The following is a 25,438-nucleotide window of genomic DNA, read 5'->3' on the forward strand; positions in this document are numbered from 1 at the left end:
GCATCACTCATAGTCACTGCACTAGGAGGCACTACATTTGATTGCGTTTTAAATAGTTTTCAATAACTCGCACAGGCGGTGATGCAACCAATGTTGTTGCATGTATCTTGATTTTATGAGTAACATTGCTTTTGTGGCTTTGTTTACAAGTGTGCAACGAAAATTGTTGTCACATGCTATGTCACGTGCCCTGTTCATTTGTGTTGTTTGTGCGCTTGTTTATGCGCAACGGAAAGACGGGTGTTTTGAAATCTCATTTGTGGAAGTAACAGAAAACAAACTTGGTGGTGAGGTGACGCAGGCTTTGTAACACATGCTGTAAGTAGGTGAGTAGAGACAGTCGTGCCGTGGTGGTCGTGTGCCTTTATGCCGCGTGTTTTCGCTTCCCAGTCTGATGAACCACGGTGGGGCATCTGCGCGTTTCAGTCGTGAGCTGGGCTCATTGTGAAATGTTGCCATTACATAGCTTTTTTGCTGATTTAATTTGGTTTAATAAAACGAAACCGCTCTTGCCGCTTTAAACAACTTACATGGCTGTGTTTGTAGGTGCCTGTCCAATCGTGTAACCTTCTGACGAAGTTATGGACGAAAGCATGCATTTATTTTCTACTGCGTCGTTTCTTGTCCACGGTTGTCTTCCCTGCTCGTCTGTGCAGATGCAGCACCTGTTATGGCAGGAATATCGCCCGTATTCCGAGCTTGCGCCGTTATGGAAATGCCGCTATCTCACGTGACCTCGAGTCATCTGATTGGTCTAAACGCCAGAACCGGGTGTTACCACTACGAAACCGGAAGAGGTTGCAAATAATAATTGGTTTACAAGAAGGGATAGAAGAATAACAATAATGTTTATTTAACATCTTGAGGATGTTGGGTGCGCCAGCAAAAAGCCAGTGTAAAGGTTTGACGAGGTCGTACACACCCTACAGAGACATTGCAGTGGTGCATAGCATAATATCGTTTTTACAAACAAGAACAAACATAAAGCAACCGATTTTTGATTATACATTTGTTCAGACTATTTATGTAATTGATGCGGGAGAGTGCAGCTCAGCATTTGGTAACTATAATTTGTTCGGATCTTAGACAAGCCATTTAGGTGTCGTTCGTGTAGTGTGTATTGACTCTTTGCGTTGCAATCCTGACTGCTTTATCACCAGGCAGTTGTTATTGTGAACACCGATTTTATACCGCCGCAAGAGTAAGGTTTCGTATAATTGTGGCAAGCGGATAATTTGAAGTTCATTGAAATTTGGTTTAGTGTGTCCAAGTCGGGGAGCATTCATAACATTTCAAATGGCTTTCTTTTGAAGGAGGTATAAGCGGTTAATATTAGTAAAAGTCGTGGTACCCCACACCAAAAAGCAATACTTAACAACAGAAGAAAACAAAGCATTATACAATATTTTCTTAATACGCTTCGGCATAAAATATTTCAATCGACACAAGATACCGACAACCTTTGACAGCTTATTCACCACCATATCAACACGATCATTCCAACTCAAATTCTCGTTGAAAATAGCGCCCAAACTTTTTATCGCAGAGACCATTTGGATGCGTGACGCACCGATCTTTAAGCAGAGTGGCGGCATGTTTGTCAACTTGATGGCGCAGTATCTGTCACATTTGCTCTGTGGACATCTGAACCGCGTCGTAAGGGAAGGGAGGAAAAGAGGTGGCAACATGTTGCGTCATTTCCGCCAATCAGATGACTCGAGGTCGGGAATATAATGACACTTTCGATAACGACACAAACTCTGAATACGGGCCCTGTAATGCCAATGTGGAAGGCATCCACGTTCATGCATAAATGGCCCTATGCCGTCGCACATCACTCGTTCTGTGTCCAGAAAAGAAAAAAAGAACAATAGACTCTGGGCATATTAAAGGAGCACCTTGGCATTTTAATCAGTACCAATTATTCTGGTTAAATGAATTATTCATGCATTCCTCACATCAGTGCAAAAAAAAAAAAATGATTGAAATTGGAACATGGAAAAAAATTGGGCAAAAAGCGTGTTTCACTTGCCTATTTCTCTCGCCCAAGGCCAACAGTAGGCACTATTAATCAGAACCACACTCTGCATGTAACTTTCACGTATGATGAGGTCGCTTCCTGTACTGCCCTTGAGATGATACCCGGCGAACGGCACCTGCTTCACCAATTTGGTGCGGTATTTCCCGCCCAACTTCTTATCGTAAAGTTCTGTCAAACAGTTCTTGTAGCGCGTAATTGCATTTTGCGTTTCGTCTTGCTTGTAGTCATTGCAACAGGTTAATAATATAATTTAATATAATTTCCATGTGGGCTTGTGAGCACACAGTATGAGCAGAAAACATAAAAAGGCAGTTGAATCTTCAGCACACCACAGTGTTGGAACTGCGTGGTCAAAGGCGGGACAGCGTCGCCGGGGTGGTGCAGTGGTTAGGGTGCTCGACTACTGCGCCCAAGGATGCAGGATCGAATTGCGGCCACGACGGCCGCTTTTCTGTGAAGCCGAAAAGCAAGGCACCCATGTGCTATGCGATGTCAGTGCACATTAAAAAACTCCAGGTGGTCGAAATTTCAGGAGCCCTCCACTGCAGTGCCTCTCATAGCCTGAGTTGCTTTGGGATGTTAAACCTCATAAAGCAAACCGAAGGCGGGATAAATTTGCACTCCTTACCTCTGGATTGTATGCCCCAGATGATGATTAGTCAATTGATATCTCAGTGTGAGCAAGTCAAAATCAGTTACTCACTGTGAAAAGCATCTTGATGAAATGAGGTCGACAGTATGAATGGTGTAGCCATCTTCTTCTTTTTCAGTTTATTCATGGTTCTCACTTTTCTGCGACGCTTGAAATACTCACCATAATGCTCATTTCTGCTGTGAGAAGTCATATGAACGGACGTAAGTTGTAAACCATTCGTGAAGGTAACATTTTTGAATGGAGACCACTTTACAAAAAAATATGTTTTGGGAAATTAAGAATATCTGTTTCTTGCTCGATACATTGGATGCAGTGCTTGCAGGCAGTAGCTGCCGAATATATAGTAAATTCGGAACATCTACTAAACTTTGCAAAGACATGCAGCCCGTTTGCAGCATCAAAAAACATAGCTGGAGCTTCTTGTCAAAGCTGGAGCTACCCCGCTTGTCAGCCAGTTGTTGCTGAAAAAAAAATTACAAGGATTCAACGCTACTGAACCAAATATTGAGCGAAAGCATTACCTGCGGGTGACCGAGCGTTCTTCTTCTCTTTTTCTTCTTCCTCAGCCGACATATAAAGCCCCGCTTTAACCAAGCCGTATCAACATGCCTTAGTGGCCTATAGGGGTAACGTGAATGCCAGGGTCCTAGCAGGCTGATTCTGACATAACCGTCCCATGTGAACCGAGAGACCCAAGTTGGCAGCTCGTGCCGACCGCTTGAGTTGGTAGCCCAGCTCTCACCCTAGTGTCATGTAGGGTGTGACGTCAGTGTCACGTGGGTAAGACTTGGCTACTGGCCGCGCTACGCTCAAGGCTTGAAACCTAGAGTAGTATTGCTTTTGCAATAATATTTCTGTCGGTGCTTCATCATTATTTGTGAAACTGAAAATCGTAGCCTATTGGAGGTGCTCCAAAAAAAAGATACTTGGTGGGTTAAAATGGTCACAGCAGACCATCATTGATACCTTGTACTAATGTTCTTTTATTGTGCCCAGGCTAAGTGCTGCAATGCGGCGGCGTGTATGCTAAAGTGAAAAACGATGCCATATGCAGTACAGCCTCAGCATACTCATACTACAAGTGTGAAAGCACAATGCAATATCTTCAATATCTGCAATATCTCCGCGAGTGCCCATGGTCCCCAGGTTAAAATTGAAACTTTTACCGGTATTCATGTTTCTCCTTAGCCCTTAGTGGCGCGATTAGAGCTGCTTAGGAACGTGTGGTACCTGCTGCACAATGCTGTCAGCAGCCAGACGTTCCACACACCAGACCAGCCACACCAGAGGGGTCCTTTATTTCACATCTCTACGATGCCTACTCACAAGGCGCTTGTACGCCGACTCATGGTACCGTGCAAATTTGCACCTTAGAGCACTTGCATAGACATTTGAATGCAGCTTCAGGAAACGTAGCCCTGCACAACACAAGGCTGGTGTCACTGCCACATTACCTCAAGGGCAGCCATATTGGATTTCCAATGGTGCCCCCTATAGGCCTCATTCAGTCTGGCTACGTCACGAAGATGTGGTAGCGCTGTTGTCATTAATGACTTTCACATAGTAGGCAAAATAACATTTCAGTTGCTTTTGCATACCGTGATTGTGGGGTGGTTTGCTGATTTGCTGCTGCTGAAATAAATAAACAGCACCATGCCAACTAGTTCCGTCACCGTGGCATGTGCCGAAAGGCACAGAAAGGGAAGATTAGTAAGCTTGCTTAGGTTTCTAGCCTACAAAAGTCATCGTAAACGGCAGGCCGCCGCAGTGAAGCGCGAAGGCTGGATACTGGCACCGGCTCATTGGATATGCAGCAAACACTTTGTCACGGCTAAGCTAGAGCTTATTCACCTTTATGCCAGAGCGGCCTACCTGCTCAAAAGCCGCAAATAACTCGAGTTTGGACTTCTTTACTGCACGTAATAATATCTTTGTTTTGGTGCAGGTGTGACTGCGCACGGAACATGTGTAGATGAGGCAGGCAGTATATTCCAATGCATATGCCTTGTCTTTGTTGGAGCATGTGTAGGTGTGTTTTCCAACGTAAACAATTCCTCAAATGCGTCTTTCTTTTTTTCCCTGCTTTGGTAATTGTACGTATCTGCAGTGAGCTGCTGCGCGAGCGGTCTGTGTTGAACTCCTCCATGATTATGTTGCATGGCTAACCTTCGCACTGTTAATCTCAAATTATTTTAAGCTATTCCGTGATGAAGATTGCCACTGCGCATTAACAGCTGCTGATTTGCTTGATTGGAGCTGCATTTTTCATATGCTGAGTGGGGTTTAGCATCGCCGATCGACATATGGACTCGTGATTAAGACTGAGGACCTTTACAGCAGCTATATATGTACTGCGTGGCACACTGTTGCATTCTGAGTTTTTTTACATTAAAACACGGTCACAGTGGCCAGGACAGAACTGGGTTGCCCTAACTATGGAACCACTGTGACAGCTGCTGCTTGTAATTGTAATGCAAGCTAAAAGAGTACCCGTGATGAAATTGCGAGCGTTAACGCTGACAGCCACCCACAAGAGAGCAGATACAACTAACGCGCAGCGTGGCGATTTCAACGAATAATGCAAGGATAATCAAATCTGCGCGGTTCCAAGGCGCAATGCCCTTGCTACAGTTGCCATGCTTACCTAAAAGCCGCTCGACGCTAGTGAGGGGCTTCTTGCTTGCCAACAATGCTCATTTGCCGCTTGGCATGAAGAATCATTTGAAAGTGAAATGATGTTTCCAGCGGAATACTTTGTATGTGGCTTGCACGCGCTGTTTACGAGCAAGAAAAATGTCCGATTACTTACTCAACTGAAAGTAGTTAAAGCATCCGATCGCCTTGTTTGTTTATAAACATGGAGAAGGTCTATAGCCCGTAGAAGTTGTGAATGGTTTCCTTGCCAAGGCAGGCTGCAGCCATGCATTTTGATGAAGTCACTCTTCTGCGTACACTGCGTAGACAAGGCAGGGAAAACAGACAACAAATACAGCTCCCCCATTGTTTAAGATTGGAAAACAGACCTGCTCACCCTAACCTCACCTCTTGTTCGGCCCTTCACATTTTTGGCCAAAGTGCCTAGAATGGATTGTCTTTTTTATTACTGCTACCTTCTCTGTGTGGCTTGAGAAGCACGCAGCATTTGCCTTTATGAAAGTTTGAATATAAATTTAAAGTGTTGGCCCTGGCAAAGTTAAAGCTAGACGGATGCCCAACCAGTAAAAATGTTTATTGGGAAGGAAAGGTGCAGTACCTGTGTTGGAAAGCTGAACTGGGCTGTAAGGGAAGGGGAAGGAATTAGGACTGAAAAAGAAAAAGGAAAAAGGTGCTGTAGAAGAGGGCTCCGGAATAATTTTGATCACCTGGGAACCTAACATACATTGACATCAGGCAGCATATGGAACATCTTTCCGTTTCACCTCCATCGAAATGCGGCCACCTCAGTCGGGTTCGAAGTTGGGTACTCCAGTTCAGTAGCCAATCATCTTAACCACTGTGCCACCACGACTGGTGTCCATTCCCCAATAAGAATAGCCAGCGCCAAATCTTGCTGCCACCTCATTTGCACTGCTAAAAATTATTGCCAAGTACCCGGGCCCAAACCCAACCACGGTGGCTGCATTTTGATGGAGGCGAAATGCAAAAATGCCTTTGTGCTGTGCGTCCTAGTGCACATTAAGATTCCCATGTGGTCAAAATTAGTCAGTAGTGCTCCACTATAGCACCTCTTATTTATTTTGTATTTTGTTTTTTCCGTTCCCACTTTCTTTTTTTACTGTGGACACCTTTTAAGCACTTCTGCATGTATTTACACCCAGGGGAACTAAAGGCTCCATTTGCTGCTTGCAACAGCTGGTGATTCAAAGTACTTTCTTCTTAGCGTCTTGCATCGACTTGCAAAAATTGCATTCTGAGTTGTGTGTGTTAGGGAGTTATTTGCAGGATATGATTTTGTTTAAATATCGGTTTACGTGCAGAGGCTATATCCAGAATTTAATGCACAGAACAGTAACACTCCTTGGATTATTTTCAGCCTTCTGAGCTTAACTCCTTAAAGTCTCAAAATTTACCTTGCTGGATCGTTCAGGCAGCTGAAAACTTGGACGATGATTTACAATCCATAAAGAAACATAAATATGTCAGAAAAAAATTATTTGCAGCTGCACAGTGAGGCGTTTCTTTTTTTTCTTTTTTTTTAATCCTAAGTTTATGAGCCATTGCTAGATGTGAAAAATTTACACAGCATTCTAACAGACTTCTGCGTGGTTACCATCACAAGGTTACCACCCCTGTGTGGCAATTTGTGCAAATGGTGCTTATGGCTATATGCGTTGAAGCTCCTTCATGCATGGGACAACCTTCATGGGAGAAGCGAGCTTATATATGTTTTTATTCAGGAAATAGTGCGAGCATACCATGCTCAAGCAGGAGAGATCAGTACAGTAAGTTTAATACGACAAAAAAAAAAAAAAAAAATCTGTCATATGATAGTATGCATTTGCAAAACAAACAAAAAATGCACAGTTGAAAAAGTACAACGGGCTGTTTGTTGATTGTACATTCCATTCTGATATCGTTCGCGGGAAAACAAAATTTGAATTGGTGCATGTTCTACAAATACAGGTGATATGGTAGCATTCAGGATTAATGGGATTATGGTCAAGTTCAAAAAGATATAGATGAAGAAAGGCTAGTCTTATCAGCTTTCTCCTTTCATCAAAGGGAATAGGGCCATGAAGACGAAGCCTAGACAAAGGTGAATCATGGCGCCTGTATCGGTAGTAGATAAAACGGACAGCTAAATGTTGAAATTTCTCACGTGCCTCGGTGTCAATCGATGTATGCACACGTCAAGTGTACTTTGCAAATCTGCACATAAATCTGCGCGTGATTTACATGCATTGTCAAACGCATGCAGTGCTGCTTGTCTCTGTGTGAGGTTACAGTTGACTCAAAATTATACCACACCTCGCATTTTCACACAATGCAATGAAAAAAAAACTTATTAAAGAACAACGCTTACCCTCCGCTCACGTTCGCAAAACCTTCGATGACTTCAGAAGCTGCTATAGCTATTTCTCGATGGGAGTAAAGGAGTACCAAACCAACTAGGCTGTCTTGCAAAAGACCTCTCAGCAGTGGCAGTGGTAATCTGCAGAGTGACAAGAATCTGGAGTAGCTGGTGCAGGTGTGAGCATCACTGGGAGTTGCATTGGCTGAGGGCATCGGACACAGTGCAATGGCAGAGATCTGTTCTAGGGCGTCCTATTTAGTCCACCACAGGCGAATTTCTCTTAGACATGTTTTCTCGTCAGTGTCATGCGGAAGTGCTTGAACAAGCCATTTTGCTTCACCCAAGTGGTCACTATAAGCAAGGTGCACTACAGAATTTCATCTTCCCACCCCTTTCAACACCCACTCCCTCTTCTCCCCACCTCCTGCATACAGCCTCTTCTCTCTCCTCCTTTTGTTTGCTTATAGCTGCATACAAGTCCTTTGTCATCCCTGAATAAGGCGTCAAGCCAGCTCGGAAACGTTTGGTTTCTCTAAATATAAAAAAGTGATGGTTGGAGAGTATTTAAGAAGAGTCTCTGGACGCGAGTGCAGGAGATAAATGGGGGAGGGGTGTAACAATCTGCTGCAGTAAAGGGACCAGCCACAAATGTTGACAAAAAGGAAGCAGCAGCATCAAGCAGGGGATGAGGACGATGGCAAAGGAACAAGTTGGCGGTGCATGACAATACGGAAAAAATTGGGGGCCGCTTGAGGGGAGGGGGAGCGCTACGCCCCTGCCCTCCACTATGGCATCTCCCATAGCCTTAGTCGCTTTGGGACGTTTAGCCCCATAAACCAAAACAAACCATTTTGTCAATATTTGCAAGATGCAAGAATAGTCTAGGATCTAATGGTCCAATTGGTTCGGTCCAGTTGGGCCTGATTGGTCAGTGTTGTATTTTTGGTTTCCTTTTTCTTGGATTATCTTGCCTTCTCTTCTGAATGTGTACTTCTTAGCTAGCTGTTCATTGTGTGATCCAAAGCTATCAATACTCGTATCCACGTCTAATGAATGAGGTTCACCACTGCTCAGCCAGTCGCTTTCTTACTCATTCACTGTGCCCCGAGACATTAGTGCGGTTTTGGCCATGTTGGATGCTTATGTTGAGATTCAGGGCTGGCACTGATGAAAACGAAAGGTTTTTGAGAAGACGCAAAAATTTCGAGGCTCAGGTCACAGGGGCAGGAAGTAGCTGATACACACAGAGACTATTGTGAAGGCAAGCCACTAATTAAAACCAAAATTTAAACACAGAAAACATCAGTTGAGTTGATCAGGAAAGACGTGGTGAGAATCAACCTAACGATTTCCAAGTATTTCCCCCCTCCCCTCCTTTCTGTCTATTCTGCCTTGTCTCATCTGAAGTGACTGCAACACATTATAGTATTTGTATCTGTGCAATGGCCTGCTGTCCTGCTAGTTATTGGTTATTATTCCCTTTATTTTTTTTTTATCAACATGCAATAACATGCCATCTGTACTCATTCAGTGTGTTTTAATAAAAAGATGAGATCAGTTGTTTTCTATGTTGTTGGCAGTAGAAAGAACAAAATTTGTAATATGTGAGGGAAAATTTTTGGCCGTTGCTCCTGAGCAATGCTGGGCATTTTAGGGGTAATGTGCAATGAAATATAGGTAGATGAGCTTTTCTTCCTGCCTCTGTCAAATTAGAAGTTGCTGTGGGAAATAAACTCATACTCAGCAGTACAACTTGCTTTTAACCTGGCTCATAACATGCTTGTGAATGTGCAGGTCCCACTATTTAATTGCTCGTACTCATTTAAAAATGCTACAGTTATTCAAACCATAGTTTGTTCCATGTAGGTGATAGTTTGAAGCTAAATCTGCCTGTAAAGCTCATTGTGAAAATCCTTGAGCCGAAAGTCTGGTAGCAGCAACCTATGTGGAGCCTCTTATTTACTCTGACTTGCAGTATTTGCTTGCTCCGTAGGTTTAGTAATCTTCATGAAGTTTCACTGTTGACCGAGCTCAGAGATGCTGAGGACATCTATTAAAAAAGCAAATTTGACTCCCATTGTGGCTTCCTAGTGTCATTAAAGTAGTCAAATACAGCAATCTTGGGTATGCAGCCAGGCATAGGTGGTGCTCTGAGACTGGCCTTCCATGTGCAGTACCATATACGCTCATCTTTTACTTTGTTAGAAGTGCCACAGTGTAGACCCGCCACATTTCTTTAACTTGCTACCCAACACCTGTGTTATTGCTAGGGTAGATTGGAAAACAACTAAGTTGTCATGGGGCTGCAGTATCATTGCGACCTATTCCTGAACAAACAGGCTGCGGTATCATTGTGACCTAATCAGGTCACAGTGATACCAGATCAAAACAAAAGTGAGCTCTTCGTTCTTTAAGAGAAAACAATGGCCCGTACGAGCAATATTTCCCTCCTTATCAAGCCTTGATGGTAAATCCCTCACCCACGAGATACTGGCTGCTGTCCCACTTGTCGTCCTCTGTGCTTTCTGAAATCAGTGACATGGAGGATCCACAGCAGGCCACACTGCAAGGAGTGGAAGATGGGTGCTACGCTGATGGCGGTGGGCCATCACTGCTGTGCCTTCCGGACCTGGTGTTGCACAAGGTGTGTCTGCAGCTCTCAGACCCATTTGACTTGCTCAGCCTGGGCTGCACTTGTCGCCACCTGCACCAACTTACAAGTAGCAATTTTCTGTGGACCCGCCTTGCTCTGTTGTGGTGCCGGGGCCTGTGGCATCGCTTCCTGTTGCCTGCCGACTCTGAGTCCGAGGATCCCAAGCAGTGGCTGCTGCAAGTCCTGCAGCTGTGTTCTACTGCGGAACGGCCAGCAACCCTCACGCATTGCAGGTTTGAAAACGGCGAGACGTGGGAAAAGATACACAGCACTCGCTTTGCCTGCAAGGTGTGTCGCTATTAAATGTGCCTTGACTGGAGTAAGGTTAGCATCACTTACTATTTAAGAACCACAAAAACTTGATATGTGTCATCTGGTTTGGATGGCACCTGAGCCTTTATAATGGTTACTAGAGTTGGGATACAAACTAAGTACATATCAGCTGCGGTCAGTGGTAAATCTGCCATCCTTGTTTAGAAGGCTTGCTGTTACCAATTATGATTAGTTAAAAATGGTTTTTCTCTCTCTTTCCTTTTAGTGGTGTGCTTTCTATCCTTTCTTCGTTGTCTTGGTGTTGTGCTCTTAGTTTACCTTTTTTCTTTTTACTGTTTATCAGTCTTCAGTGATGTGGGACATCACTAACACCCTGGCATGTTTTTGAGTCAGAGCTGCTGTAGTTAGTTTTGTTGGTGCACCTCCCCCTTACTGCACAACACCAGTGAGTGATACCTCCAGCTCCATGCTTCCAGAAATCAGGCTAGGAACACCAGAGTTCAAGTATTGTTTCCCTATAATTATTTGATTCACAGCTTGCTGTGTGACTACTAGTAATCAACAAATTGTACACACACGTGAAAAAGTTGTTATATGATAGTTTCACTGCCATTTTGGTTTCTCAAGCATAAATGGTACGGATAATGGTATGGGCACCGTGTCCATACATAAAAGTGCGCTTACTATACTTTGTGGCAGCTTTCCCCTGGTAATGGAGTTCAAGCCACAGAGCCAAGACGTGCCCTTTCGTTTCACATAGTGGAATATGGTCTCTTAAAACACACTGTATTGTTAACAGCCATTCTTAACATAACTGTACATTTTCAACATTTTAAGAGTCACGGCAAAAAATTTTCTGAAATAAATTTTTTGTGGGCAAGTATGGTGACATCAATCTTCCATATTGATGAAGCATTGCGGCCAAACTGTAATGGAGTGGCACAGTTACAAGTGCTCTGGCCCGTTCCTTTCCCTTCGTTGCCAAACAAGTTGGCATGGAGCGTAGCACTGTAGAACCTGGTACCGTCTTGGTCAAAAGTGACCAGGCGACGAGGTTGGTTTCTTAGCCATGTAGCAGAGCACTTGTGGCACTTCTTAATATAATTCTGCCTAAGGTAAGGAGGACCACTGTCCTCACTCTTCGAGACCTTTTGGTCTTTTGGGGTGCCACAAGGGCTCCACCTAAGGGCTGAGAAGCAAACCCTATTATCTGGTCACCTTTGGCAAAAATGGTGTATAATCCACTGCCATTGTGCCCATACCATCACATGCAAGCGATTCATTCTGTTTATTGCTACTGCATAGAAGCAAGAGACTGCATTATTAGAATATATTAATGATAATGCATCGGCACTGTAAGAGAAGGTCATTGAGCTTACCTATGAGCACGGAAGCTACAAAGCAGTGCTGTTATGTTTAAATGTGCGTTTTTGTATTGCATAAATGGTAAAAATTGCCAGTTGCCTTCCGACTTCCTTTCTTATTTGTTAACTGTTGTAAAACTATAGTCACTGCTTTGTTTTATCTGTAGCTGAGGCACTTCTTCTATGCATCACATCTATTAGCAACCCTTCAAACATTTCACCGATTCTGTGAACTGATTCTGCAAGAAAATGAACGTAATTTCAAAACTTTTTTATTGATGCTTTCTTTCAACCTGTGCTTTCTCCCCGAAGGTTGGCATGCTGAGCCGTGCCTACAGAGGCATTGATGAGAAGGTGTCTCCATTTGTTTTGAAGCGTCGCTGGGTCTACGAGGTGGCTTTATACAACCGGCGAAATCCTATAATACAGTTCAGCAGCAAGAGCCCCGTTCTGGGCCAGGACAATGTGTTTGAGCTAGCGGAACTGGGCCGAGCACGCTGCAGTGACCTTCGTGGCCGGAAGCAACCCCATATCCACCCTTGCCACTATGTCAGTCGTGTATCAACGTCGACTACCAATTGGATGCTGGACTTATTCCCCTCTGGACCGGCAGGGAGCATTTGCCCCATACTGGTTTGTCCCTTCGTGCGTGGCTACTATTACGAGTGGTCAGGCATTGATGGGCTTTTGACATGTGTGTCATATGTGCTGGAGCAGCACTTTGCACGTGCCTGCCTTGAAGGACGGGAGACAGTTGCACGGATGGCCATAAAAATCAGGCAAGCCTGTGAAAGCTTGAAAGAGGAATTTTCCGGCTACCTACGGGATGCATATCAAATGTGGCCCATGTTCCCCATTCGTCATGCAATCATCAGCATGGCTGAGAGAGGCTGGCCTTCCTTGGTAGCGTGGCAGGTAAGAGTGCAACCATTTTGTCCCCTTATTCGTAGTGAAGCACTTTTCATTGAGATCCTCTGTGCTGTCGTGCAGGAACATGCAACTCCAGGTCTTGCCACCGAGTATAATCCAAGTGCCAACAAAAATCATTTAAGATGCGACCGATATAATCTGAGCACCGTGCTATTTAATCGTAGTGCAAAACACTTAATTGAAGTGCTGGCGTGCTTAACCCAAACGCCAACTCAAATAATATGAGCACCAGTCAGTTTAATCGAAGTGCCAATGAAATAAGTGCAAGCATCAGCTGCTTTAATCTTGGTGCCAACCAACTTAATCCATTTGCTGAAAATGAACACGGGAGTCACTTTGGACTGCAGAAAATGACTGATAAGGACATAGCGAATGGAGGATGGTACAGATTTCCGTGCTCATTATCATAAATCAGTGAGTTGAACTGCCTTCTGTAATAAATAACTGCTTTGTATGGCATGTAAAAAACAAAATTATTTAAAAGCAGTAAATACAATTTTATTCGTAGAGAAATTTCATAGAGAAAAATGTGCCTTGAAAGCAAAGTTCTGAAGCAGACAGCATGTTTTTTTACCTGTGTTGAGTTATTGCTGGATGGTCTGCATTTATACGACAGATACGAGAGCTAGGTGGTTGTGGTGTTGTTCGTAGACAAACAACAAGGTTAGTGCATACCTTTTCATTTTGTCGTGTACATTAACCCGCCAGTTTTTGCTCCATGAGGCTATGATTCCTGCTTGGACGTTCTTATTGAGCACGAAAAACTGGGACTGCTGCCCAAGCCTTCAAATGCGCCAAGAAAAAAGAACAGCAAAGTCTCCAAACACAAAAGAGCTAGAACTCTTCATGTGTCATGGCACGGAAGAGATGGCAAACGTGCTCGGTATGTTTACAAAGACAGCTAGATCCATTGCAGCGACTGACATAGAGATGACCGATACAGAAAGGCGGCATCTTAAATGACTTTGTAGCCGCTCTAGATAACACTGTCAACAAGAACCCTGCATACATGTTGAAGGAGCTAAAGCAGGCAGTGAATGAAGTGCCCAGAATTGCAGTTAGTAAAGTATCGTTGATCGCCTAGGGGAGAGTCGGGAGGTCTGGGACGGTTGGAGGAGTGGGACACCTGGTGTATCTCTCTAGGAACTCGTTCAAAAAAGTTCTTCAAATAATCTCGAGGTGGCACTAGCATATGGATAGCCTGGGCGTAATGGCCGATTTCTGTGGCGTGTGGAAGTTGCTCCGATAAGAAATCGCCGAATTCAAGTGTCAAAAGTAAGTATCTGCTATTTTAGTCACAGCTTTATCATATTTAGAGAACGCGTAGGTCGCTAATATAAATTTTTGTCCAAGAAGGTGCATCTGTGCCGTGCCTCGTGCAGTAAAATGTTTGGGTCTAAGGAGAGAACTTTCGCCACGGAACGTTTCTTTGTTGGTGCAATGCTGCTTGGGAGGAGTGGGACAGTTAAGATGAGGGAGGAACGGGACGCTGTCCCATTCCTCCCGGCAATACGACTAGTGCTGTGGCTAGCGACTCTGCTGCAAGGCTCAGCCGCATTAGCCTAAAAAAGAGTTATTTTTGTTTATTTCATGTTTTGAGGTAATATTTATTCGGTGCCATCAAAATGGCATGAGATTGAAGATATGCTGGTTAGATGAAAATTCACGCTAGGGCACTCTAAATGGGGAAATAAAGACGCAATTTGAAACGTGAGCCTCCTGGGAGAAGGGCATAACTAGTTGGCTACAGCTGTAGTGCTGTTTAATGCACGCAACGAATTAGACAAAGCCGACATTTTTGAGCTTTGTGAGGGTGCTTGTTTACATTTGCATGCTATTTTTTCATTTGAATTTTCAGGAAGATGCCAAGGGTATACAAGAAAAAGCATCCCGAGAGGGTTCGAACGACGAAGAGCTTGATGCTGGATGCTGTGAGATTAGTTTGCGAAGAAAAAAAAAGTATAAGGGCCGTAGCAGAAGCTCTTAAAATCTCAAAATCAACCCTTGGTCGAGCAGTACAGAAGTACAAGGGTTGTAGTGCAAGAGACAGTATTTTGTTCAACTCCAACTTGGTCTGCGATATGGTCTTCACAGGAGAAGATGAGGTACTTTTGAAAGAATATTTGCTGAAGGCAAGCAAGATGCACTATGGACTAACAAGAATGCAAGTTCGTTCCCTGGCATACCAGTTTGCAACAGCATTAAGTCGGAAGTGCCCATCATCATGGGAAGTCAACAAGTTAGCTGGAAGAGACTGGTTTCTGGGCTTTATGGACCGTCATCCTGAACTGTCGCTTCGATCGCCGGAAGCCACCAGTCTTGGCCGGGCAACGAGCTTCAACAAGCACAACGTCGATGCTTTCCTTTCTAATCTGAAAGGCGTCTACGACCGACACAAGCTAACTCCAGACCGCATCTACGCATCTACAACTGTGACGAAACAGGCTTCACAACTGCCCACAATCCGCCAAAGATTATCGCAGCAAGAGGAGAGAAACAAATTGGCCAGGTCACATCTGCAGAACGCGGTGAACTGGTGACCGTCTTATGCACTGTCAATGCCATAGGAAATGCTCTGCCACCGGTATTCATTTTTCCACGAGCGAGATTTAAAGATTTTTTCCTGAAGGGCGCCCCAGCCGGAAGTCTTGGATTGGCAAGCAGGTCAGGATGGATGTCCGGCGAGCTGTTTGTACTGGCATTACAGCACATTGTGACACATACAAAGTGCTCGAAGGAAGAACCTATTCTTCTAATCCTTGACAATCACGAAAGCCATGTCAACATCAACATCATCAACAAGGCCAAAGAAAGTGGCATCATTCTGCTGACCTTTCCTCCACACTGTAGCCAACGCTTGCAGCCACTTGATGTATCTGTGTATGGACCATTCAAATCTCTCTACAACGCTGCATGCAATGACTGGCTTATAAATAATCCAGGGAAGGCCATCTCCATATACAACGTTGGAGAACTAGTGGGATCTGCCTACGTATCAACGGTAACACAAAAGAATATAATCTCGGGTTTCCACAAAACAGGTATTTGGCCTTTCAATAGCGAGCCCTTCACTGAGGACGACTACATGATGTCTTCAGTGACTGACAGACCCGAAGCTTCCCCTAGCGGAGTGCTGTCACCACAGCCAGCTACCGCAATATGTGAAATGGATGGATCAAGCCTTCAAGGAAAAGTTCTGAACTCGGAGACGGACTCTAACGCAGCTCGAAACATCCTCAGAGATGTCTTCACGCCCACGGCCAATGAAGGTGCATCGACGTCAGCTCCTTCTTCCAGTCGCATTATTCCAAGCGACCTCAGGCCCTATCCAAAGGCTGTGCCACGCAAGTCAGGGCAAAAAGGAAGGAAGAAGGGTAGCACCAAAGTGCTTACAGATACCCCAGAGAAATGTGCCATTGAACAAGCAACTGCGAGAGGTTTGCACGGCGGAGTCTGAAAAAAAGAGCACCAAAGGCAGCTAAGATTGCTGCCACTACTCATCCAAAAATGAAACGGCGTCGTCAAATGGATATAAGCTCTTCGAGTGACGAAGAAACTGTTGCCGTTGCCTTTGACGATTCGGGCAGTGACATGTCAAGTGTCGATGATGAGAGGCACGAAATTTCTGAGGTCGAATGGCCGAATTAAGGTTTTAGAGTGGAAAAAGGTGAATTTGTCCTCGTCAGGTTCTGTGAAAAAAAATCTATCGTCTATTACGCGGGCAGAGTCGAGAGCTGTGAGAAGTTGGACGTCAGTGTCCGGTTTCTTCGAAAGAAAGATGAGAGCTCCCAGTTTTACTTTCCTCTTCACGAAGATAGAGCAACTGTACCAATCACCGACATTGTTATGAAACTGCCGGTGCCGACTACTGTCGGGGCAACAAAGCGCCTGCAGTCCTGCTTCAAGTTTGAAGTCGAACTATCAGCTTATAATGTTCGCTAATGAAGTTGTCACTACAGCATTACACATGTCCCATTCCTCCCAAGTGGTGTCCCACTCCACCCTAAGGTGGGGGTGGAATGGGACAGATTTTGGTGGTTGTAAATTGTTTTTTTAGAGCTGCCCTTGAAGAGGTAGCAAACATTGCTTCCCAGAATTTGTGCAACAAGTTTTGCTTTATATTTTAAATTATAAAACATCTGTTTGTATTCAAAATAAAAAAAAGCTAAAAATATATTTGTGAAAAGTGTGCCATTCCTCCCGACTTTCCCCTACCGGACGCGCACATCTAGTTCATAAAGTTACTCGGAGGTCAGTTGACCGCAACAGAGACAGCATCAGATGTGGCTGCAAAGCTCGTAGGAAATGGCTACAGTGCGAAGGATCATGCCATATCGATGATCAATGAGATAAGGTACAGCATATGATGCTGAAGGAACTCCGGCTGTGCGATTAGCAGACAGCCTGCTGTGCAGACGATGGCTGCCACCAACGGAGCTTGCCTTAATGCTTTCGCCTGCATGTCTGCAAATGGCGTCGTACACTGTGCAGCTGTTGACAAGATCCACTGGGTCATGTTCAACAAATTTTCGTCCAAAATATCAGCTTGTGTATAAAATGAAGAACCTAGTGCAGAAGCTGTTTGCAAAGGTGCTCCACCAAGCGGCTGCCTCCTTGCAGTCCATTTTTTTTACCCCTATAGAGAAAATGCTTTCAAAATTCAAATCGGAAGTCAGGCTTTCCAATCAAGCGGAAGGATTTGGCGCTCACTATTCTGACATGTGACTGGCCATAGGGTTTTCTTGGCAGGGAATACTGGAGTGGGTTGCCATTATCTTCTCCAGCGAAGGGAGGGTCAAATTCTAAAGTTAAAACTCAGCTACTTTGGTCATCTGATGAGAAGAGAGGAGTCGCTGGAGAAAGATTTGATGTTGGGAAAGGTTGAGGGTCACCGGAGAAGGGGTAGGCAGTGAACACGATAGTTAAACGGCATCCTCGAGGCGCTGCAGATGAAATTATGTGATGTTAGGAAGATAGTGAGAGACCGGAAAATGTGGCGTGATATGGTCCATAGGGTCACGAAGAGTCGGACACGACTGAACAACTGAACTGAACTGAACTGAATTCTGAGATGTATGACGAAAAGGGCGCATTGCATCGCCACTGTTTCTTGCTGGATGCTGCTCGACATTCTGTTTAAAAGGTATGGCAGGTAGAGTGTGCTGCTTTTGACCGCCATAACTTTTCTTTTATACAGGCAGCTTTGTGGGAAAATGACGTGCGTAAAGCGTGAGGTGGTGCTATTAGCCATATACTCCCCCCCCCCCCCCCCCCCTCCCTCTCCCGATAATGAAATTTTATTTCAGTGACTGAATGTTCAGTGCTTGTATGAACCTATAGATTGTTTGCACTCTTCACAGCTTGGATAATAGCCCCGACAAATTAACCACTCTTGCTGAGGTGATAATACTGAGAATCGAGCTTCCATATCTTCAGCTTGCATTATAAGACATGGCTCTGGTGTGGCTGTGCTCAATCTACTGTGTAAAGCAAGCAAAAAGTGCTCTGGCTCTACGATTCTGGTTGCCTTGTCCATCACACTACGCTCTGCGTCTCGTTTTTGCTAGTGATCTCCAGTTATGATTGAACCTCAGTAATATATTTGCTTATGGTTACGATCTGGTTAAAATGGCCCGACTTTTGTATGACTGCCACACCTGGCATCATCATGGGGATCCGATGCGTTTAACTGTCCAGCATCAGAGCATGGCAGTTGTATCTAATTTACTGGTTTTGCGTCCAAGCTGCAATCTGCAAGTGTTTTTTTATTATTTTTTAAATCAAAAGTTGAGGTTTTACCTTTTTCCGCGGCTCTTGCTTGCTACAAGAAATTGGTACCAATGTGATGAAAGTGAAATAGTATATGCAGTCATGTCACTCAGGCGGCGCATAATCTTAAACATTAACTCAACTTTGCTTTATTCTCAGCATTCATGCTTCAGAATGTCTGCAGTGTCCATTTTCAGGATCTAGGTTAAATTCTTCGGCCTTCAGAGTTCAAGCAGCTAGTGCTTGAACTATTTGTTTTGGCACTGGGATTAAACTGGCTGGTGCTCTTTGACTCAAGTTAGCATTATGGTTAAATATGCTGGCACTTAGATTAAATATTTTGCACCAGGATTGAATTGCATGGTGTACAGATTATATATTGGTTGGTTACCTCTTACATTACTTCTGTCAGCACTTGTATTAAATTCAGCAAGAACACCTGTAGGAATGTGTGTCGTGTGTCACTCTTCAATCCTCTTCATATAATAATGCTCCACATACAGCCTCATCACATGAAAGTGTCGTTAGCAGCAGTGAACAGATGAGTACAAATTTACTAGTGAAACACCAAAAAGCATAGGTTAGTTAGAGTCTGGGGTGTGAATGCTGGCTGCTTGATGTCATTCTCTGACATACTTTATAGTAAACAGGGAACGTAATCTTGGTGTAGTGTGGTACCACAATGCAAACCTCAGGTGCAGTTTTGGGCATGCACTCTCACCTTTAATTCTGCACTAATGCTTCTGTATGATGCTCTTAGTTTCTTTCTGGCTGACATGCATTGTACAGTACTAGCTGTTTAGATGAAGGGTCCCACAGAAAGCGTGTCTCTCATCATTTAAAGGTGCAGCCAAGCGTGAAGAGGATGACGGTGTGGGGCAGGCGAGAGGCGGTATAGCTACTCTGCAACAGGTGCCATGCCACGGGCACACTATCATACACTGTCACGGGGAATGGCCACCATCACCTGTCGCCTTGTGCCAATTCTCCTTTAAGTTTTCGTGATGAAGCCACACTAATTTTCACAGTGGTTTCATGTCTGTGAATTCAAGTGTGTCGACACGTGAAAATGGGACACTGACTGAGTAAAAAAACAAGACATTTCGGCTCCCATATGGGAGCCTTGTGCATATAGGAACAAGGATGCAGAAAGTGTGTGTAGACAGGGTTGAGGTTTCCAGCGTTTGGTTGAGGATGTGGCTAGTAGTCTGAATGATTAACGATTCCAAGTGCAGGCGAGGAAGCAGTTTCTTTTTGGTTGTCAGCACTTGTGCCCAGCCCTCGAATGGCACACTTGGCGATAGCATTCAGATCCACTGGGTGGGGCAGAAAATTTAGCATAGGCAGCACCCCTTTTTGTAAGCAATCATTATCATCTGCCAGCTTGTGTCGATTTTCTGCATTACCAGTTATGTAACCACCATTCAGCTTTTTGCTGCTTGTATGAACAAGGCTGCCTGACAGACCTTTTTTTTTAATCAGTCCAAGAATCAGTGGTTAATATTCCTTCACCTAGTCATCAGTGTATGTCAGATTACTTCCCGTGGATATCTAGTTTGCCATTTTACTGGTATTGCAAGGTCTTTAAGGCAAGACTGTGTGCACACATTAGAAGCATCTCATATGAGTCATTTATTCATTTATTTACGATTTTATGCTAGAGAGTGCATGACTCAGTAAGCATGCTCATTTCATTTCTGTTTTTGGTCACCTGACGTGTCTACATTGCGTTCACTACTGAGCAGTTGGTTATGAATATTGTCCTGGTGTGTTGTGCCGAGATTCCACCCCCTACTGTCATGGTTTCGTTGCCTCATAGTTTTGAGTTGCAATGTGGCCGAGCATACGTCACCATCTTGTCTTTGGACTTGCTCAGTTCTGCTGCCCTGGAGGTGAAAGCCACTGTGAAGAAACCCTGCTCCCTTGATTTACTTCACTACTATGCATTGCCTTTTGTTAAATAAAGCTAATTGTTAGAAATAAAGGACGCTCTTCATCTGCATCCAAGAGTATCGGCCTCCAGATGCAAATTTCATTTGTCTGTTAGGCTAACTTATTGTGAATGCTTTCCTCTTATAGAACAGAGCATATAAAGGTGCTTTCTTACACAATTATTGATGTGAAAGCATTTGTTGGCTCATGGATGGCGTGGGCAGAATATCTGGAGAATGGGCGACCACGAAGTGTGTGCAGGAAATTACAACAATGAGAAGGACGATAACTAATAGTGACCGCATAATTAACAGTAGATCATTAGTAGAATGGTCATAGCAATGTGGTGTACATATTACTAGTTAGCCATGATAATGAGATAATATTGATAAGACTGATAGCTTGACTCAGTGGGAATTTTGGTCAACATTAATGATAATCATATGGCATCAGCAGATTAGATAGTGCCTGATAAGATAGTGATGACATCAATGTGTCGAGACAAGAAGTTGTAGACTAGGAAGAGCAACAAAATGATGCAGAATGAGCTCATAACGGAACTAGGCATATGTAGAAATGCATTTCCACATGTGTAAGACTTAAGTGAACTGCTGTAACTTTTTTTCATTACTAACATTGACATTTCTGCCAACAGGGTCAGCTCATGGTGATGGGCCTCAATTGGAAGGAAGTGATGTCCGAGTGCGTTGAGCTGGTGAAAAAGTATGAAACATTGGATGCCCTCGTTGACGAAGCAAGGATACGGTGGAGACACTCATTGCTGGCTGACATCAATGCTGTGCTTCACTGCACCTGTTGCAGCACACCGACTGTTACTAGGCTCAACCTTACTGACAGCGATGCCATTGGGGGCGACAATGCGCGCCAGGACATGGCTGCAGCTGCATTTGTGTCATGTTCAGGTGTCCTGGTCACTTGGCAGCTTCTTGGCAAAGGTTCCTACTGAGAATTGTAGAGAGCTCGCCAGGTTGAAAATGCTTACACCGAGTATCAGCCAGAACAACATGCAAGGAGTGTTGTTTTTACTTTTTTTTTTAATTGCTGCTTTTGGGCGAAATTTATTCGTTAAAGATGTGAAAAATTACCAGGGAGAGGCAGCAGTTTGCTTACTTCTGTATACTTTGTAGTTAAGGCCTTGCAAGTAGGCCTTAATCGAGTGCCTTGGTAAATGGCACGTCACTATAGATAGCAGGATGTTATACAAATCCAGGTGAGGCTGGAGCCCCACCAACCTTGTGTGTGGCAGTTGATTTTGACACTGTTTGATTTAAAGTCTGTGCCTAACTTCTGTTTCCAACTTATATTCCGGTGCACTGGCTTAAAGGGGGAGGCTACCCTTGAGCATCAAAGTTTTTATTTCTTGAGATACTTGAATGAAATATTGTGGGCAGGCTCATAGTACACCAAGTTTCATGAAGGTGGGCTCATGTTCTCAAAAAAATATATCAAGATGGTTTACATAGGTCCCTTAGGACAGACGTGGAGAATTCTCAAAACGTGCTGGCACGCTGAAATTCAATATGATCATTCCTGGATAGTTACCCCAGGGCAAGACAATGCCCTTTTTCCAAATTTCCTCGCTGAAAAATTTTACCACAGCCCCATTAATCAGTGTCAGACCTGCATTAATCAAATTTTAATTGTTTGTCATTAATTCCAGACACAATGTCTTGAAAGAATTAAATTTTCTTGCCCTCAGAAATTTGTTAAGGTATGGAATAAAAGAAACGTTATGGAAATCTGATAAGTGGCTCCCGAGATACGGCTGCCCTAAGTAGCTACACACTAGGCAAAAAAAGTGCTCGAGAAAACAATCCTTGAAGGTTGATAGAACGCAAACATTTTTGTTTGTCGAGATATCTCAATTAAATCTTTAGGGCAGGCTCATAGCATAGACATTTGAATAACTATTAAGTTTCATAAAGCTGTGCACGCTGGTTCTCATGTTACAGGAGTATGTCACATGGGTCTAGGCCTGCAGAATTTGCGAAATGTGTTGGCATTGCGAAATTCATTGTGGTAATTTCTGGATAGGTATAACAGGGCAAGACGAGGCCTTTTTTCTAAATTTCCTTGTTTTCCAAGTACCACTGCAACAGATGCTAGAACATTGCAGGCATCGATAAATATAACCTTTCGAAAATCGACTGCTGCGATTTTTCGGTTTTCAAAGGTCGCATCCCCCCTTAAATTAGTGATGAGCTTCACCTAGACTAGTGCTGTTCCACATGAAATTTAGTGAACTGATCTATGTCGTCTACTGCATTTCTTTTGTACAAATAATGCCACATTGTTCAAGTTTATTAGAGAAAGTGTGTGCCATTTATTGATTTGTATTTTCATGAAATTATGTCAACACTAGAGTCTTTAGTTTCACTTTTTTTTTTTATTAACTCTGCATTCCATACCTAAGAGTGGTTAGATATTTTTTATAATGTAAGCAATAAGCTGCACTGATTCTTTTTCATAGCAGTGCATTTGCTGCAGTGATAGGATTATTTGGGTGCATTTTGCACCTGGCAACCTATATGCAGGTTTGTTTCATTCCTATAGAGATAGCGCAAGGAAATAAATTGTTTTTGGATGTTGGCACAAGTCCATGCTTTGAAGACCACTGCAGACTGTGCAATATGCAGTCGAGTGAAAGAAAAGTGACGCAAAGCCCAGCATTGAGATACAAACCCTTTACTATCTCTTTGAAACCCTCCAAATGACTTGTACATATATTTACAATATTCTACAGCCATGAGCAAATGTACAAAGCCTTTTATGTCGCAAAGAACTCGCGACATTGCACCCTCTTCAAATAATCTTCCCTCTCCCTTTTGTTGGGAGAGGAGAAAGACAGTGCACAAGGGGCATTCAGGGAAAACAATGACAAAAACAGTCATGAATGAACGCTCTGTCTGGTGCCTGGCGTGAAACACGCAAGGCACCGGCCAACCCTCCAGCCCTAGCATTGAAACCAACAACACGCCAACTGTAAAAACAGACAATGAAATAAGGGCGCATGAGAAGGACTGATAGTTGTAATTCGTTGAGTATATCACCACCCTCGTGCACATACGGGGTGCTAGTGACTTAGGTTCTGTGCCTTCTCTCACAAGCGAAGCTGACACGCATCTCTCATACCTTGGTGCCCTTGCCATCTTCCCCCCACCCCAGAGGCCCTTCTCACTCTAGCAACAAACAACACGAGCTAGCAAAGCATGCCATTTCTGAGGGAATGGCTGTTCCTCTATAGCACCACTCTGGCCTTGTGTATGTACACCCATGACCCTGCTCAACTTGCTGGATGTGAAAGAAAAAGGCCACACGACGTCGGACTGTGCAGGACCTAACACTGGCAGGAGCCGGCAGCGCCTGCCAACTCCTCCCCCCTTTCTCTTTGCAATGCCTCGAGAGCAAGGGACGTCGGACTGACACCAACCACGAGTACCACACCCTTATCGCCATCTGCAATGAGATGGCACACAGGACAGCTTTTCAGCCGAAAAACAAGCTACAGTGAATTGCAAACAGAAGTGCCTTCTCTACGCTTGCTCTCACATAAGGCAGGGGGGATATATATAGCATTAACTTGAAGCAAAAGTGGGGGGACTGCAAATGCTTTCTCTTTTCCTAAACAGAAGGCTTTGATGGAAGCAGCTTGTTTATGGCTGCGGCCTGCATGCGAATGGCCATCTCGCTGGTTTTGCAACCAGGCTAACGCAACTTGCCCTCTCGCCTTCACTGGTACCACTCTCTACATCGCGCAAAGTATCACAATCCTGCCTGCACTGATCACAGTCTTGCGTGCAGGAGCCAAGCTTGCTCCGGTCACCAACCAACCACCACCGCCACCATATCCTTGCCTGCCTGAATACAGGCTGCTGCACAAACCTTGAAAAAACACACACCAAACTCACTCTTTCCGACACTCGTAGCTTCAAGCACTGAACTGGACCACAATCTGCTGCTCGGGGTAGACAAATGGAAAAACCCTGTGCGACACACACGGAACCTTCTACACACTTGCCCTGCCTGCCACCTGACTTCCATCCACTGCCATAAATGGCACCACAATGCAAAAACACTGCGCAACGTGCGACCAAACTTGCTTTTTTTTTTTTCAATTCAACGCAACACACTGCTTGCTCAACACAGCAAGAAACGACAGTTTAACCTGGAGACAGGACGACAACAGTTCAAAGGAAAGTTCAGAAAAATGAAAAAAAAATAAAAAATACACGTAGCATTTGTTTCATTCGTCTCATCCCTGTGCACTGCCTTCTGTCATCGTGTGACAGCTTGCTTAAATCTCATCTATGCTAGCTTCCACTATGAAAAAGAATTAAAAAAACATTCAAGCCACTGGCTCATAACAAACTAAGAGTGGCTTCCCCATCTTGCATCCCCACTGAGGACAGTCAACTGCTCGAGTGCATTCATGCGACACATATTCTGGCAATGCAAAGTTGCAAGTGCCAACAAACCACTGATGAAATGTAAGCATACGAACGGCTCCCTAAAGCACAAGCAAAAGTATTCACTGCATAATGCTGCTTGCCCCACTGGCACACGTAAGTCCCTCGCACGCCTGGTACGCCAGAACATTGCAACGGCTCCTTCCTTGCACACCGACACCTTGCATATAAACTGCAACATTTTGCCAACACTAGACCAAGCCTGGCCGAAAACACCAAAGCAACTCTGTGCACCTAACAAGCTACGCTAAACGCTCTCCTCTGGTGTGATCACTGACCGCAACAATCAAACGCATTTCAGAGACAAAAAACGTGCACTG

The 25,438-nt window shown here is 44.2% G+C and overlaps 1 protein-coding gene and 1 pseudogene across 5 annotated transcripts; both read left to right on the top strand.

Annotated features, from left to right (window-relative positions):
* The first annotated feature begins 77 nt into the window (after positions 1 to 77).
* On the top strand, positions 78 to 23,903 carry LOC146196498 (uncharacterized). Of its 5 annotated transcripts, none has more exons than XM_084598256.1 (4): positions 78 to 326; positions 10,246 to 10,354; positions 12,313 to 12,915; positions 21,287 to 23,903. In XM_084598256.1, exons 2-4 carry the CDS (start codon positions 10,250 to 10,252, stop codon positions 21,596 to 21,598), a joined length of 1,020 nt encoding a protein of 339 aa, XP_084454382.1. In that variant the 5' UTR covers positions 78 to 326; positions 10,246 to 10,249; the 3' UTR covers positions 21,599 to 23,903. The 5 variants fall into 5 exon arrangements, with proteins under 5 accessions (XP_084454382.1, XP_084454381.1, XP_084454379.1 ...); XM_084598255.1 differs by having other exon boundaries at positions 78 to 318; XM_084598253.1 differs by having other exon boundaries at positions 80 to 326; positions 10,246 to 10,651.
* On the top strand, positions 12,930 to 17,109 carry LOC146196499 (uncharacterized; annotated as a pseudogene).
* Positions 23,904 to 25,438: the final 1,535 nt, after the last annotated feature.

Source organism: Amblyomma maculatum, chromosome 3 (genome assembly GCF_055883805.1).
Source record: "Amblyomma maculatum isolate TAMU_Amacu chromosome 3, ASM5588380v1, whole genome shotgun sequence".
Taxonomy (NCBI): domain Eukaryota; kingdom Metazoa; phylum Arthropoda; class Arachnida; order Ixodida; family Ixodidae; genus Amblyomma; species Amblyomma maculatum.

Bases quoted from the DNA above. Each gene is read 5' to 3' on its own strand.
- LOC146196498 (XM_084598252.1), top strand. The intron at 10,652-12,312 runs GTGTGTCGCTAT...TTCTCCCCGAAG, and splicing joins GCACTCGCTTTGCCTGCAAG to GTTGGCATGCTGAGCCGTGC. The intron at 12,916-21,286 runs GTAAGAGTGCAA...TTCTGCCAACAG, and splicing joins CTTCCTTGGTAGCGTGGCAG to GGTCAGCTCATGGTGATGGG.